The sequence below is a fragment of the Lepidochelys kempii genome, chromosome 7 (assembly GCF_965140285.1).
Source record: "Lepidochelys kempii isolate rLepKem1 chromosome 7, rLepKem1.hap1, whole genome shotgun sequence".
NCBI classification, from domain to species: Eukaryota; Metazoa; Chordata; order Testudines; family Cheloniidae; genus Lepidochelys; species Lepidochelys kempii.
In genome coordinates this window covers 20,560,649-20,578,624 of record NC_136386.1, presented here as the reverse complement: position 1 = coordinate 20,578,624, position 17,976 = coordinate 20,560,649, and the positions used below count along the sequence as shown (strand labels likewise).

Genomic DNA, 17,976 nt, shown 5'->3' with positions numbered 1-17,976 from the left:
CTCCCATTTCTCCAATCGGAATACTATTTAAGACCAAATCCAAACTCACAAAGCTTTTCAGTCAAATTTACAGCCAGATTTGGCCTGGTCCCAACGTGGGTGTGTAGGGAGGGTTCAAGAAGCCTTTACCCACAAGGCCCAAAGACAAGAGAAAGACCCTGTCCTGAGGTGGGGAAAGGGTAGGGATTTCTCCATCCTCACGGCTCAGGAAATTGAAATCTCCACAAAGGGGAAGGGAGGAGAAGGGAAGGCCATGTCCCTAATCACCTCTGCATTGGCCTGCTCTGAGTGTACAAATGTGCACATGAGGGAGACGGCTGGACCATCCAACCAGCCAGTATTATCTGGATTCTAACCTTTAGCAGAAATACACTCAAGAACAAGGCCAGATGCATTTCACTTGTTTTTATTTAATTAAAAAAAAAACAAAGTCATTGCAATCCCAGTTAAATACAGAGATTTACAAATAGGTCCAAAACAGGACTAAAATATTCTTTGAAATGCTGTACCTTTAAATATTGTGCTTTCATAGATACATAAGAAAATTAGCATATAAAAATACTTTACAAGGAATACACTCTAATATATGGATAAAAATACACATTTAAGTAATGCATTTCAGTTTAGTACCATTCAAAATGCATAGGAAGGGATACAAGGACCAAGTTGTTGTTTTTTTAAAGCCTTTTTAATAAAAGTCTTCATTAAAAACCCATTAGAAGCCGCACTGAGCTTCTGCCTTTTAGAATATTGCATATAAAAACACTTTCAGCTGTACTGTTAATGCCTTGCAGTATCAGTTATGGCACATTATCTAGTTATGGCAGCAATGGTATGGAATATTGCATACGTGAGACAAGAATGGTTGCACCTACAAATAGCTGGATGTGAGAGACAGTTGCAAATTTGCCTAGAGTACAGACATGGGAATTAGTCCTGGCTCAGCCTTGGTGGAACAATGAACATTTCAAAGCTACATGGCATCCCGAATACACAACAACAACAAAAATAAATAAATAAAATGAGAACAAGCAGAAGGAGGAGACCCATTTCCACTAAGCAGGGATCTTTAAAAGGATGTCCCCTCCCCTGGGGGAAAAAACAAAACAAAACAGGCCCTTACGACATCCGTTAAAAAATAAATCATAATAAAGTGCAAATATATGAAACACGGAGCAGGCAATCACATTTGCCATGTGAAGAAACTGACACGGGCCAGCAATTTTGTGTTTGGAGACGAGAAAGGAAGAGATCATGCCCTTGGTTGCATCGCAACTAGTTTGCTGCAGGCAGATTTTTAAACCATTTCAAATATCACACCCATATCTTCTACAAGGAGCTGGGCTGAGTGCAGGGAGACACAGGGTGAGGAAGAGCTACCGAAAAAGGCATCGTGCTTACTAACCACAGAGAGGTTAACGATAGGTAAAGGAGGGCAGCTATGGCAGACTACAGGGAAGTGTCCAAAACCTATCAGAGACATTTAAAAAAGTGTACACACTTGTACTTGCACTAAGGTGACCCAATCTGGGGCACATATGGGAACTGGAAACACAACATCAATCTAGGAGAGGGCTTTTCGTGCCAGCATTTGGCAGGAGACCACAAGGATTTATTTATTCAAAACACTGGAAAAAAATAACCCTGAAGTTGGCCTGAGATGAATGTTGTTCAGCTGTTTGCTTGGAGGAACAGCCCCGGTTTTCAATGAGAGGAATCTCTGTGATGGTCTATGTGAACAAGAGAGCTAGTGATTCAGGACAGCCATTCAGTGGCTTTCCTGGATGCTGTGTTGTACTAAGTGCTCTGTAAAAATGTATGAGGACAGACAACCAAATTGTGTCTTGGAGTCAGCAACGGGGGCAAAGTGCTTCCTTGCATTTCCAAAGGGGTGGGTGACGAGGGTGGGATTTCCAACTGGAGAGAGACGTTGATCCATCAAAAGGATTTAGCTTTCAAAAGAAAGTGCATCTAGCCATTCGCAAGTGAGTTTTGAGTTGGGTTTTAAATGGGACTTAGTGCTGCCCAGTGTGGGTGAATGTTCAGGTGGAAAGGGGATTTTCAAATGTCAGATTTGGTGGTAGTGTTTTAAAGAGGCTATAGGATGAAGTAGCATTTCCTTTCAAAGAAACCAGGATTTGTTTTACTCTTACTGTATGTGATTAAGAAAGCAAACAACAACGCAAAAAAAAAATAGCACCATGTGTGTTTACAGGATGGCCAAGTCCTTCAGAATGACGGTGTCAGAGGAGCAAGGAGATGATCCACCCTCCATGAACCCACGCACAGTGAAAGCTCAGGCCTACTGGAGCTGAACGATGACTGAAGGTTGCCCTGCCAAAGGTGAATTACCCTGGATGCTGTTTTCTGCTATCAGCAGCCCATTTTACCATTTGCATTAACCAAGGTCCACACTGCTCATCTGGTTTAGCTTGCACCTTCAGAGCAATGTCTGGTGGTCTAGGAGTCACAGCTAATGGCAGACCCACCTGCAAGTTACACTACATACAGCATTACAGTTACCAGTGCAAAAACAGAAAACCACAATGGATACTCATCAGCTTTTCCACCATGGCAGGGCCCAAAGGTACCTTCCATTTAAATCCTCCCTCCTCAGAGTGTCTGCATGCTTGTTTTGACCTCCACGCCCAAGGACTGTGGGACTAACTCTCCACTGGCCTCCAGTTGGGTATTGGCAGCGAGTGCCAGGGGGTTTCGACTAATGACTAGGTCCAGTTTGTCTCCTGCCTCGGAAATCAATGGTACAGCCAGACAGCAGTCAAAGTCTCTTGTTCGAATGCGATTTACCTGCGGGGGGGAGCGAGGAGGGAATGTAGTGGGAAAGAACAAAAAAACATTCGTTAACTGCAAAATCCAAGAATGCCACTAGAACTGAGACCTGGCACTGGAGAGGAGTCCCTATGAATACAGTCTGTCTGGAAGCCCTGAAATTCCTTCAGCCCTGAATGGGATTTCCCAGGACTGTAGGAATTGCAGCAGCAGTCAGCAAACTGCACCATCTCGTCCAGCTATAAAGTCTCCTTAATAGGAAAACTATACAATCACACAAATAGAAAGGACAAAAACTCACTGAGCTTCCACATTCTGCAGGTTCAGATCTGGGGATTTGTTTCAGGCTGATCTCTAATCCAATCTCATCAGATCTTGGATCTGGTATCAAAACAGAATCTTTGCCTGCTTTCCTACTCCCCAACATCCTCAAGCTGCTCCAAAAACCACAACAGATACTTCACCTATTGGCACAAGCAGCAGCAGGTGGTCTAAATTTTCATTTTATACCCAGTTTAAACCTGGTCCTAATTCTCAGAGATTCTGAGCACCTGCAGCTCCCACTGACTTTAATGGAAAATAAGGGTGTTCAGCAACTAGGAGAATCACACTTCTGGTCTTTTGAGCCACCCGCTCTACTGTTAGACAAACAGAACAGCATCTTTCAGCAGACATGCATTTGAGTGGATTATAGGCACCTATCTTATGTATTATTTTTTAACTTGTGTATGTATATATGCATTGTTGAGACTGCTAGAAACAAGCTCTGTTCTTCCAGGGGTTTGCAGAGCACAGCTGGTGCACAGTGGAGGTTTCTAAAGCATTCTCTGGAGACCGCAAGCCCTCCCTGCAGAACTCGGAAGAAAGAGCCAACTTTTCTAGCTGTCTTCAGTGGAAGTTCAAACATATTCCAAGGTTAAATCACCTGCAATATGAACTACTTAGGGGCAAACGCTCCCCCTCCTGTGATTAGCCAGAGTAGATGAGCTTGAGGCAGGGATGTCCCCAGGACTGAAGAATGGAATTTCCTTTCCGTCTCAGCCCCTCCCCCCGAGCTGAAGTAGCATCTGGAGCAAGGCTGGGCCTCCTTTACAGGGCAACGGATGGTGGATCCATGTAGCTCCCTCTCACAGGCTCCTCTGGGCTCATTAAGTGCCCATGGAGCTGCACTCAATGACACAGGATGGGCTCCCCAATTGCCACGCATGTTGTAGAACTGCACTGGTTCCAAGGTAGACAGGTCCCTTCATAGCTATGGAGGAAGGAGTGGCTGCATCTACTCCTCACTGGGAAGCGATCTAGGAAGACTTTTAGACTATCAGCTCCACGCTGAAGCATCTTCAGTGCCCCTTCTCTATGTTTTTTCCTTGGATTCGTCGATAGCAATATTTCTGCAAAGCCCTCGTTCAGCACAACCCTCAACGCCAGTACGATAGCTACAACAGAAGACAACTTTGTCTCCTTGTACGTCTACAATGGACCAAGAAGAGACATTGAAGTTGGGGATTGTCAAAGTCTCTGCTCCCGTTAAGATTTCATGCACACACACACAGAACGCTTGGCATTCACTTGGATAGCGACACATCCAGCATTCACCCGAAATGCAGCTGCAGAGCCTAATTGGTGCAAGAACGAACAAGAGGCTAATCTTTTATTGGAGGCTGAGAAGGAATAGCTGTATACCAGCCAACTGGCTACGGACTATCACAAACCCAAATCAGGCTCCCTGTGCTGCTGCCAGTTTTTCAGTTACCTGATGTACAGAATATATTTGAGCTAACTGGGGCACTGAGCCCCCGCCCCTCACTTAAAATTAGTAAAAATAAAACGTCCTTATGAGAGTTTCAAGACTTCTAATGTGGTTACAAAACCCACAAGTGGCAATGCCTTCTCTAGCTGACTGTGCTCTTCCTGTTGCTATCAGAGTTGAGCTTGCTGCACTACAGCTATGTATTTAAGTCTCTTGGAAATATCTAAAGCCAGTCCCCACCCATGCCCCATTACTATTCTCTCCATGGTGGTCAAATATATCTGCATATGTTGTGGACCGTGTTTACTGCATATTGTATTTCGTTTCTGCAGCAAATATGCGGTGGCTCAGGAGTCATTAGGGGAAGTGAGTCTAGGAACAACAACACCTCACTTGAAGTGTGTGTTTCCTAGAATTCTCTATGCATATGCAAGATGGCTATGCACTGAACTTCAAGCAGACCATTTAAATACACATGGAACTGCACATGCTGTCTTGCTTTGACTGATGTGCCAAACTCTGGTTTACCTGAAAAGTCCCCCTGATGCACCAGGGAAAGGATGAAAAGGACTTTCCGCCTAGCACTAGAGAGAAATCTAGGCTGTGCGGTTTGGAGCTGGATGCCAACTTCCCCAAAATAATGGGCGATTCTGATCTGGAGCTCAGGTCCAACTCTGCTACATAGTAATCCCTTAGTGTAACACTCTAGCTAGCTCCAGATGCATCGTAATGCTAAGGGCTGAGTAGCTAGCTGCTTACCTACTAGCTTTTATAAAGTTGGTGTCACCTTAGTGGAATCTTACAAACTTCTCTCTTCCTCTCAGTTGCTCACTCATTTCCTATCTCCAGAGCTGTACTTTGCATTCCTTACCTGAAGGACTCTGTCGTAAGGTTTGAGGCCACACTGATCAGCCGGCCCATTGGGACGGATCATATTTACATAGACACCTTTCTCCAACAGGCCATCAGAGACACTGAATCCAAAGTCTTCACTCTCTGGGTCCTTGTGGAGTGTCATCTGCATGGAAAGGCATTGAACAAGAAATTCTAATGCAGTATGAGCCACAGATACATGAGAGAAGCATGGCAGGAACTCCTCAGGTAATGTGTCCAGTACAGTAGTGTGATTCTGCTCTGGGTCTAATGGTGGGGTTTTGCTTGGACTGAGTAGTAAACATTGGTTGTCTGTTAGTTTTGAGAGGAGTTTAATTTAAACTTGTGCACACACTGCCAGCTGTTTATACAGGTCACATGCTCAGATGCTTTGGCAATGGGCACAAAATTCACAAACAAATCTTCTGCCCTTGCTTGGGGGAGAACAAGAACGTTTAAGTAGAGTTATAAATCACAAGTTTTTGGATAACCTCCAAAGAGGTGGACACTACCGGTCAAATAATGGAATTTTTAATCAATGGGGCAACTCATTTGCTTTGAGCTATTCTAGGCATCTTGTGTGTCCACCATGCAAGCCTATGGTGCTGAAAATCTGAATGAAATTAATTGACAAACATGAGTGTTTCCAAGCAGGTTGTTGAATTATTTACAGCTCTTACAGATTTTTAATCTTGGTGGCTTATCCAATAGCTTGCTTCAGAGACATCACACTGATGAGTTTTAACACCATTAAGAAAATGTAGTAAAATGATGAAACCACAGTCCCCTCAAAATTGGGTCAGTGTTCGCAATTTGTGACAGTGGATTGGGGTGTGACTGGGCTTCAAACTGGTACTGTTTTCGGCTTTGCGCCATTTTGGTTTTGCCCTTTTACCGCCTCAACCTGATCTGCCTTTTCCTGGATGCTCCAATGTTAGGAATTGCCAGACTGTGGCGTTACCAGCACCAATAGTGAGTAGCACCAAATTCACAACAGTGCTGGCTAGAGCTGGAGCTGCTGCCTCCCTCCAGCTTCTCAAGGACTAGAGCATCTCCACCACCAGCCATTCAGACAGCTGACACTGAGCCAGCTGCCTGGGGTCAGATCAGAGAAGAGCTGCTGTACTGTGCTGAACCCACTTTAAGCCTCTCTCCTCCTTTCTTCCCTCCTCTCCAGCAGCAAAGGCAGCTGGTAGCTCATCCACCCCAGCAGTGAAAGCAATATTTCTGCCTGACAGGAGACACATCAGGACAGATCTTTTCAATGCCCCTAGCCAGAGAAGCAGTGGCCCTCAGCCAGCGAGAGCCAGCTCAGCACACTCTATTTGGAGTCATATTTTGGCAACACAGTTGGGAATTGTGGGGTTGTGGGCACAGCATCTCCCCACAAATTAAATCCAGAAGGTGGAGGCAGTGTATTATTGCCATCACCACCACCATCAACTACCTGTGATGAATACCATCGTATTCTCCCTTTGCCCCCAAGGAACTTGGCGTGCAGTAGCTATGTTCTAGCTCAGTGTTAGACTTTGGCCTAGTCCACACTTAAAACATAAACAGAGAGGGGTGCAAGCCACAAAGCTGGCATTAGAATTCTCCCAAAGTTTGGCGATGTGGGGTAGAGATCTAGGGTCAATATGTCTGAGTCCATCTCTAGGTGGGAGCAAAGACCACTGCTGCTATGTTCTAGCTGGAGGCCACCTCCCCATTAATCTGACACCCTGAGAACATTTACCAAAGAGATAAAGGAAGTGTTAATTCAAATTGACATTTGAAATGTTTCGTTTGACCCAAATGGAATATTTTCCATTTTTTGGGGGGAGGGGGGAGGAGAAACATTTCCTCCCCTGCCCCTTTCAGTTAAAAAACTAACCAATTTTTCTTTTCGTTTTTCAATTTGGTGGCTGATCCGGGAAAATATAAATAAAATATTGGCTCAGCTGTAGACATGGCTGACTTGTATTATGCTGGGAACAAATCACAGAAAAGTCACTTCCCAGCAGAATATTTCTCCTGCCGTCCTGTTTGGCAGGGAACATGCAGTATAAGAGCAAGTTCCCGGACAGTTTCAGGGTGCAAACCCCACCGTAACCCCAACAATGTTATTTGTAACCGAGGGATCCTCGGCGTAACACTGAAGTGACCTCTGTCTAAACACAGACCTTGTGCAACTCGAGAGGGGTTGGAGACATGATTTCCTGCACCTCCTCCTTAATCTTCCTCATCTCCAGATTCCTCTCATTCTTCTTGGTGGGAGTGATGCTGCTGTCGCTCTGCCCTTCGTCGCAGCAGTTGGCGTTTCCTTTCCTCAGTGGGCTCAATCCGGACTCACTAACTGAGTCCACGAGCAGTTTGCTCCCTTCCAGACCCAGGCTGTGCACGCTCCCTGTCATGATGGAGGCCTGTGGATAAGGTGGTAAGTTAGTTCAATGAAAGTTTGAGTGGCAAGCGACTGATGGACCCTAGAAGAACAAAAGCAACTTAGAGAGAAGCAGGAGACACACAATGTTCAGCACCAACCAGGGGGAGATGTAATTCTGACCCCAATGGTAGCACTAGTAGTCACTTCCGGCTGGCTATAGGAGCCACTTACAGAAAGGGCAGGCATCTCGGCAAACGCTCCTTGCTTCTTGTCAGAAATCTTTAGCCAGTTTTCCCCCCCATGGAAAAATGGAGGGAACATTTTTGATAAAAACCACTTGTACACCTTTTATGTACAAACACACACACAAAATGGAGGTACTTGTTCAAGGAACTGATAGAAAAGAATGCTTAAATTAATGCATATCTAGCTGAAATGCCCTTAACTCAACCATCAACTCCCAGCAGTCTCTAGGAGGAGTTCAACGTTATCTTTTCATACACTCAGAATGGCCAACAGACAGTGGAACAAGCTTACAGTGAAACTATTACACAGCAAGGTAGACTCAAAATCCTCTCTCTTGTCAATATGTCAAAATATGCAAGTTATACTGCCAGCTACAGGTTGTTTAGAGCAAGGTTGGGCTTTGGAGACAGAGAGATAGTTCCTTCAAACAGTCTGGGCCTGGAGAAGTGATCTTTTCGCTTCTGAAACTGGTTTCCCTCTTAAGTGATGGGTTTTGCTTCACAGAAACTCAATGTCATTCTATGGACATCTTGGGAAGGACATTATAGGGTCTGAAACACTGATTTGCTGACACCACTGTAGTTCATAGACTAACAGCTCAGTGAGGCAGCACCAGGGGAATGAAATTGGCACACACATTATTGGGAAAGATGTGGACAAATTGGAGAAAGTCCAGACAAGAGCAACAGAATTGATCAAAGGTCTAGAAAACATCACCTACAAGAGAAGACTGAAAACACTGGGTTTGTTTAGTCTGGAGAACAGAAAACTGATGGGAGAACATGATAACAGTCTTCAAGTCCATAAAAGGTTATTATAAAGAGAAAGGTGATAAATTGTTCTCCTTAACCACTAAAAGGACAAGGGAAGTAGTAATGGGCTTAAAATGCAGCAGGGAAGATTTAGATTATACATTAGGAAAAAATTCCTAACTGTGAAAGTAGTTAAGTACTGGAATGGATTATTTTGGGAGGCTGTGGAATCTCCAACATTGGAAGTTTTTAAGACCAGGTTAGACAGGGATAGCACAGGGATGGTCGGATAATACTTAGTCCTGCCTCAGTGCAGGGGACTGGACTGAACGACCTATGGAGATCCCTTTCAGACCTACATTTCTATGGATTGTAGGGCAACTTATGGCTTCTTCACTATGGAAGCATACAGAAAATCCCTTCCTCTTTAGTACCCTTGTGCAGAAAGAGCTCAGAATGCTTCAAGCCAGCATTCTTTGGATGTAAGGGAGTGAGAGCCACTAGCACTGCAAATAGGGCTAAATACCCCAGAGATTGTGTGTCTAACTACCCTGAAGAGAGATGTGACCATGGACCCTGGCAAGCAGCAGGAGGCAGACATGGGAGGAGCACATGCTACATGTGTTCTAGAGATACAACAAAGACAACAAGCAATATGCTTCCCCCCATGCCTGTGCCTGCCTACTCAGGTATAAAACCTTCAGCCAGATGCACTCTGATTTTGCACCATCTCCCTATAATATAGCTCTGGGATTATGGCATTCAAAAGGATGGGAGGATAGTTTCTCGGCATGCCACCATACCTCTAGTTTGCCAGCCTGCTCTGTTCTTACAAGCAGGAAGGGAACTGAAATATACCAAAATCTGGATCTCGGAGAAGGATTCTGGTAGGTTTTGATACCATACCTGCTTCCAGAGCTGCAGTATGTTGCGAGTGCATTTGTCTGCAATGGCTAAGCAAGACAATACCTTGAGTTCCACAGCAGGTTTTCCAGCCAAGAAATTAAGATTTTATCAGGAGTGCTGGAACAATTTGTATAGTGGGATGCTGAGAGCTATTGAACCAAACTATAAATCTTGTATATAATGGAAACCACTTCAAGCCAGGGGATGCAGCAGCTCCCCACAGCACCCCTAGTTCCGGCACCTACGGATTTTATGTCAAGAGGTGGCAGCCTTCATTTAGGAAAATTGATCAAGCCTTTTAAAAAAAGTTAATATGAAATTAGGTAGCATTTAGGACCAGTCACCCTTTATAGCATCCCTTTAAAGATCCCCCTATGTAGAAAAGTCTCTGTCTGGCAACGTTTTTCATTAAAGGGATTATACTGATCAAAGCTAAGGAATGAGTCAAGAAATCAGTGTGTGCAGCCTCAACTGGTTCCAGGACACACAATCTATTTAAATTAGTAATGAACAGTTTAATTCCAAGGTTCAAGCTCAGTTCTCTTAAATGTCAACAGGCACAAGAAAAAAAAATGAAAGGTAGGGAGCAGATAGCAAAACTCAGCAGTGGCGAGTCAATGACCAGCCACTGGTGTGCAATAGTGAAAGAGTCACCTGATTAAGCATGTAAATAAATCCTTCCCTCCAATGGAGGATTTAATTCACCTGTGTTAGCGTCAGATAGCTAGAGAGATCAGATCAGTCTGCTTTGGCTTGGAACAACGGAGGAGAATAATTAAACAGATTCTTGTGGCTGTGTGAAATATACCTGCAATATCCTCATTTTCCTGAAGAGGGTGGTGAATGGAAACCTTATGTTTTTTAAATTCCCTGTCACTTTCACTGCTTTATGTGAACTGCAAAACTCAAATACCCAAACTTCACTGGAGAAAATGCCAAAAATTCAAAGCCCATTGAATTCCATGGATCTTAAGTCTAGAGAGTCACTTTACAATGTGCTCTAAGTAGGGAGCAGTGCATTGTTGGACTGCCCCAAGAGCAGCCTGGGATGCAAAGTCACAAAGTTCCTCCTGGTCTCACTGTTGCTCCAGACCTATACGCAGTATAGCATACGTTACCTTGTGTGCCAATGCGGTTTTGCTGGCCAAGCGTCTTTTGGGGGGACAAGGGGTCAAGCAAAGTGGAGCCAAGGATCCATGCAGTCCTCACCTGCCTGCACAGATCCGGGGGAGCACCAGCTGCACAGAACCTGCTTCCACTCCTGTGCTGCAAAATGTGATACAGGCAGCTCACCTTACACTCCTCACTCCTTTGCATCACTGCAAAAGCCAGGCTACAATCTGGTCTTCTGTAATGACTGACGCCTAGATTAGAAGATGGATATTCAGCCAGTCCTGCTAGTGCAGGGTTGTTCCTTACAGAACTTACTAGTGATTTTTAAAGTGGTTTCTGAACAGGGATTTCCTGCTTTACTTTCTCCACAAGGTTTTAAATTCCAACCTGCCCATCCCACAGCCAGAGACAATAAAAGGACTTCCAAAGTGTTGTGGGTAAAGGCAAGAGAGTAGGCCATGAAGAAAGGAAACACTATGTCTACAGGAAGCTGCTGCCTTCTTGTAAATTTTCCCAAGGGGTGGGGTGGGGGTTGAATGAAAACCAATCATTTATCCATCTTACTGAACCAGCAGCGGGTGTAAACACATCTGAATGCAAGGTATGTGCTGGACTCTCAGACATCTAAAGTAAGTCAACTGTTCAGTACCCACATTTTTTGGACCCATTTTGGCCAATCTGCAGAGCTTGTCAATCAGAAATACTTCTTCAATGGAGTGTTTGCCATTTGATAGGAAGATTTAGATATTTTATGACTATTGTTTGGTGAGCTATGAAGCTGATCAAAACAAGAAAAGCTTTTTGTGAATACTTTGACAGTTGATGGGAAAAAAACCAAAGAGACTATTAACAGATGAGTAGAGTGATCTGAAAGTACAGATATTCCAAGGGATCAAACTCGGATAGAATCCTTACCCCCCCCGCCACCCACAGATATAGTCAACATTTAGCATACAAGGGGAAACACTTACTACAAGTGGCGAGAATGGACTGGTTAGAACAATTCCAAGTTGATTTACCTCGATCTCCCTCAAAAGTTCAGACTGGCCGCATGTTTCCAAGTCCTCCAAAGCTTCTCCAAAAACACGCCAAAAACTATCCTCGTGAGCAGTCTCAAGGCCGTTTTGGCGGTTGGGATATCTGTTGTAACGTAGGAACCAAAAATTGTCAGCACTCTTCTGCAGCGGGAAGAAAGCCGCAAGGCTAGAGCAAATGGCTCACCAGTAAAAGCAGAGACTTGAAGAGTCTTCATATACAAAAGCAAACAATATGAACTTTTCAGGCAAGAGAGTCCAAATACAAAACCTCCATGCACTTACTAACAGGGCAAAAGTCCTTCAAAGGAAGAATTAAGTTGGTGTAGTAATGTCAAGTTCAAAAGGGTAAATAAAAAGTGTCTGTAGGAAGACTGTAGGTTTAGGAAGACGTTTTGGTGAAACAGAGAAGTGAAAGAAAAAAGGATGCATTATGGGTAAACCAGGAGCCTCAGAGACTGTTAGTACAAAGGCTGATGGGACAGAGTTCAGATCTGAGACACAGAACACCTGAGAAGAGAGAAAAACACAGAGGGTAACAGACATGGTGAGAAAATGATAAATACATTAGGTCTCTGTGAGAGTAAATAATGTAGAGAGATGTATATAAAATGATTTGCCTGAGCCTAGACAAGTCAATAACACTGCAATTAACAACACAGGGAACTTTAGAGTACAACTCATATGACCCAGCATTTGCTTTAACTTAAGATGTATTTATCACATGGACAGCAGTGAGGGGAACTGGACAACATAGTCAAATAGATCTTCTCTCTTATGTCTTTGAAACAGTGGCTGCACTTACAACATTTCTACCCATTTAAATGTTTTCACGAGATGTACCAGTATTCCCTGTTACATGTGGAAGAAATCTCTCTCAAACTGGTAGAAATATTTGCAGTGCAATACTGGGTAAATACTGATTTTCCCATCACTGCAGCGCCTGTATCTCTGTTAGTGAGCCATTAGACATGATGCGGGAGTACAGTATTTAGATCTCTAAAGCAAATGATAATTGAATGCACTGAAGTGGCTTGATAGATTCATGGCAAGGGAATTATTAGCATTGTTTTGTGGATTGTGGGAGTGCCTAAAATATGCCAGGCACTGTGTAAAACAGCTCCTGAGACAAGGAACTCTCGATCTAATATTTTAAGGTCTCCAAGGAAGTTCTCTCTGTATGCCATACTGAGACACAGCAATGCATTATAAACCCAGCAGTTAGAGTCGGATAGTTCTACTGTATCTAACCTCAGCAATGCTGTCTTCTACCACTATTATTAGTAACTGCATCTATAAGATTCTCTCTCTGTGGTGTCTGGTGACAATTTACCTAGCTAAAATGGAGTCATTAATTTTTCAAATATGAGAAGCTTCTCCATCAGTCAATGCTATTTAACAAAGATCAAACATTCTATTATTTGAACACCAGTCAAAAAGCAGTTGATTTTTTTCATCGAATTAACTGAAGACTCCCCATTTCAAAAGCCCCACTTCCAGATCCATACTAATTTAGTCCCAGATCGTGCAAGGCTTTAAGCACATGCTTAACTTCATGCACTGCATGTAGCCCCATTGGCTTCAATGGGACTATTCACACTGCATAAATTTAAGCACACACGTCGATCAGTCTTTGCAGGATCAGGGTCTTAGTTGATTGCACTAGAGAGGCCAAAAGTTATCCAGTGACCCATTTTATAAAAATAAACAAGAACCCCTTTAGACTAAGACTGAAACCTGCTATTATAATGCCAAAGACTAACTTTGCTTCCCTTCCCTTCCCCATTCTCTTTCTTTGCTGTAAAGTTTCCAGTGAGACAGACGCTCCCGCCAGTTGGAGTCCCTCACGTCTGGAATCAGTAAGTCAAATCTATCATTATAAAAATGCATTCAGGGCTCCAGACTGGGGATCTTGCATCACTGGCACCAGTACCTTTTCTGGGTTGGAAACAGCTGGGGTTAGATAGGTTAATTGTTTTCTCCCTAAGACGACGACATGGTCTAATTGGCCCTCTGACTTGTGCATGTTGGTTTTCCAGAGCTGAGTCAGAATGGGTTGGGCTTCAAGAACCATTACTAAGGCTCAAATATGGTAGCTACAACTGTCAAGCAGCCACCCTTTCTTTCCAGCTTTACTATTTTAAATAGGTGGAAATGTCCATGAGATGATCTAATTTTTTGTTTTGACAAACAAAAATTTTAAAAAAACCAACCAAACAAACAAAAAAACCCACCACACCTCGCAACACACACAACTATGTGACATCTGGAGAATGTCAAGGGCAGGATTAGTCAATGAAGTAGGAACTCCTTTCACTGCGCGTAACTCAGTGAGGGGTCAGCTCCTCTTCCCCTCTCAGGGAAGCCCTGTGTAGAGCTGCCTAGCAATATCAGGGGTAGGAGAGGGGAAAAAGCAGGCGTGAATCTCAACAACAGAAGTTCCATGCAAAAGCGAAGAGTAGCTTCGCTCCCTTGCACCCACAGTGTTTATTTACAGGCATTTCTGCAGCACCTGCAGTAGCCTGAGCCAAGGGCTTGATTCTGCTGCTCTTGGTCACCTTGACTTCTTCAGCCGGACTAACTGGTGGAAGAAGGTACAACTCAAGGTGAGCCAGAGTGGGAGCAACAGGTCACGGCTTTAGGAGATAGTGCTATCAAGTTATTCTTTCATTGTAAAATATAGTGAAGCCAGCAGTAAGGGCTGCCTCTAACAGGTAATCCACTGTTTTAGGCAACCATGAAATAAAACTTAAGGGGGTTTGTGATACAATTTTTTTTTTATAACAACTGAAGACCTGCCTGCTTTAAGAAGAGAGATTCTGCTGCTCCTTGAAGACAGTTTCACTGTATAATGTCCTTGGCAAATTGCAGTGTTAATAAAAAAAGTGTCCTGCCAATGTAGTCTGAAGTGAAGACTTCATGGTGCATGATCTTTATCAAAGCCCTGTTGGTTAAGTTACCAATTTACTACGGGTCTAATTTTTTTTTAAAAACGATTACCTAACTGAAATTTGAGATTTGGTAGCAAACTGCAGCACTGCATGCACCTGATATCCCCCATGTGCATCCTCCCCCTGACACACACATACCCCCAACAGTGCACACCCCGCACTGTATGTGTTCAATATTGTAGATAATAACTGAATTCTCAGCAGTCACAACACAACTTAAGAATTTATTTGAACTGGGCAACTATTTGATTGTAGTTGGGAAGATATTAATAGGAACTATCCTGTCCACTCTCCATTCCTGACTCAACTGCTCCACCACGCACAAATACACCCTACACATTGCAAATACAATATGATGGACAACACAGTCAGTTTGGACATCCACATACACACACGCCTACCCGGTCTCCTCCCTGCTTCTTCCAGCTCCTTCATACCTGGTGGGTTTGTCCCAGTCATCTTCACTGAAACTTCCATCCATATAGGGATAGTTCTTCCTGGGATCCTCAGGAGGGGTGCTGTTCTTCTGCCTGCTAGGTCTCCATTCATGTGGATGTAGGGCAATGCCAACAGCCTGAGGTATGTACGTACCTAGGAAAGGCGGGCAGAGAGGAAGAGAGGGAAAAATAATTACACCTGGTTAGACAGTCAGAATGAAACATTAGATCCCAGAAAAGGATGGTCATGTGCTAAAGGCACTGGATTTGTTCTTAAAAAGATCAGAGTTCCATTCCAGGCTCTGCCACAGACTTCCTGCATGATCTTGGGGAAGTCACTTAATCTCTCAGTGCTTGGTTTCTCCCATCTGTAAAATGGGAATTAATAATACTTCTTTCCTCCCACCTGTATCTATCTATACTGTAGGGTCTTTGGGGCAGTGACCATCTCTTACTACGTGTCATCTTGACTGGGACCTCTACGTGCTACCATTATACAAATAAACAGTGAGATCAAAATAAAATCTGACAAAATATTTCATGCTCCTCTGCTGTTTCCATCTTCCCCACCTCAGTACGCAGGAGTAACTGTGCCCATTAGTAACAGGAGAGCTGAAGGAAGATATCTATACTGTGATACTACTACGAAGAGCAAAAAGTTACCCTTAAGTGCTGAAGTAGCTCCCAAACCCTGGTCCCTCACGTAACTGTATTGCCATTGGGTCAGAACTTTTAATGAGAACCCACTTGCTGGGGTAATGCAGAAGGCAGTATGAACTGGACTTTTGCCAGCTGACATTTTGTACTTGGCAGAGATCATTCTTAATGGCAGTGAATTCAATGCAGGAATTATTGCTTGTAAATTTCCAAAGCTTCTTAAAGGAATTTGGACACTCAATTCCCATTAGTTTTAAGGGATTTGGATGTCAGGTCCCATTTGAGAGCTCTGAAAATCCCATTGTAGATTAACTATTCCAGAGTCCTAATGGACACTCTCCCAGTTCACTTTAGTGTCCCAGACCCACTCTCAAGCTTCCAACTCCCCTGCTGTTGCCTCCCTTCGATGGGAAGACAGGCCCGTTCCTTTCTAACCAGCGAATTTTCAGGCTGCATGGTTCTCTGCCTTCAATGTATTTCCCAGCACAAAGATGTTACCCAGGAATACCTGCTTGCTTTCTCGTCAGAGATGGTTAACAGGTGTAATAGCTATACTTATAAAAGTAGCACACAGCACTTCCTATGCAAGCCTACTTTATTCTGAAGGTAAAAAGCATTACATAAAACATAATAAAAACAACAGAAGAACCTTCACACATGCTAATAAGTTTGCCAGAGTTAACCCCAACCCTAACATGGAGTTTTGGGAGGATCCATCCTTCAAACCCCCACCCAAAGGTGATTTTTGTGCTTACCAATCATCACAGTTTCAGCTCAGAACAAGCACCCAGTCCTTCCAACCCCATCTCTCCAAGGGGGTGGCTTCAAAGGGTTGATAAAGGAGGAAGTTCATTAGCATCCCCCCATCCCTGGTAGAGAAGGTACATGCAATGCCACAATAACCCATACACAACTGCATTTTTAACATAATGTACCCAAAAGGTATTAACCCTAATTCAATAAGGTTTAACTTAATTCCATAAGGTTTGTTTAGGATAACACAGGATTTTGTCAGTCTGCCACAGACACAAGGGGAAAAAAGCCATAAGAAGCAGGACAACACGAGTTTGGAAATAGCATCCAAATGTTGCTTTTCACATCTTAAAATCTCTCATGGTGAATGGAACTCTCACCTTTCAAGGAACATATCCATGCTGATGGAATCCATTGGTTGGTACCATCAGAGTCACCTGCCTAGCTGCCATTTTGCTGCACAAAATGTGAATTCTTGTTGGAAGAGAGTAAGGCCTGGTCTACATTTAAAAATTAGATTGATCTAGCTATGTCACTCAGGGCTGTGAAAAATGTCACTGGGCTGTGGTTAGGTTGACCTAACCCTGGCGTAGATGCAGCTGGGTCGATGGCGTGACCCTACAACCTCCTAATGACAACTGGCCACGGGGCACAGAGGGGTTATAGGAATTCTGTGAGTCTGATCTGTACATTCTGTTCACCACAGAATGCCATGTGAGGTCTGAAACAAACCCCGATGTCACATTGGTCATCAATATCATTGTGAAATACATGTTCGGATGTTGTGTAAGGCAGTGCTCCTCAAAGTGGTGGTCTGCAGACCGCTGCCGGACCGCGAGCCATCGGCTGCCAGTCTGCTCACACACTGGAAAAAAAATTGCCAGTCCCCCACATCAGATAACTCCTTACACCAGTGCTTCTCAAGCTATGTATAGACACTGAAAATATGTTCTTAAAGTCTGTCTGGGGGGGATTGGTCATCAGCAAAGGCGAAAAACAGGTTCTCTGCCAGACAAGAAGATGTTTATTCATTTACATATTTACATGTAAATGGAGCATTGCCTCATTCACAATAGGTCTCCTATCACCAGTCTGAACTGAAGGCAAATGAAAGATTGTGGGGTCTTCAGAAAGAAACTAATGAGGAGAGAAAATCAGCAGGGGTATGGGAGAGAACCCCCTTCTATTGGGATACATATCAAAGGTTTGCTCTACTGTATTTTGGGAGGCAAACAGGACACCATGGCACCCTTCACTGAGGGGGGAAAAGGACAGCGATTTTGCTTCATGGGTTCTCAGCCAGGCTTGCTGAAAACTCTGGAGAGAGCTTTGGGTGAGATAAGCTTCTTTAG

General features: G+C 43.8%; 1 protein-coding gene across 3 annotated transcripts in view; it reads right to left on the bottom strand.

Annotated features, from left to right (window-relative positions):
• Positions 1–526: 526 nt before the first annotated feature.
• Positions 527–17,976, bottom strand: part of GRIP2 (glutamate receptor interacting protein 2) — a 482,998-nt gene continuing 465,548 nt past the window's right edge. For 2 of the 3 annotated variants that reach the window (XM_073351294.2, XM_078853578.1), the window contains exons 20-24: positions 15,215–15,368; positions 11,764–11,932; positions 7,576–7,815; positions 5,412–5,558; positions 527–2,808 (exon numbers count right to left, since the gene is read on the bottom strand). In XM_073351294.2, the coding sequence (XP_073207395.1) occupies positions 2,614–2,808; positions 5,412–5,558; positions 7,576–7,815; positions 11,764–11,932; positions 15,215–15,368 (905 nt within the window). In that variant the 3' untranslated portion in view covers positions 527–2,613. The remainder of the gene's footprint in view (positions 2,809–5,411; positions 5,559–7,575; positions 7,816–11,763; positions 11,933–15,214; positions 15,369–17,976) is intronic. The other variant, XM_073351297.2, reaches the window with a different exon arrangement.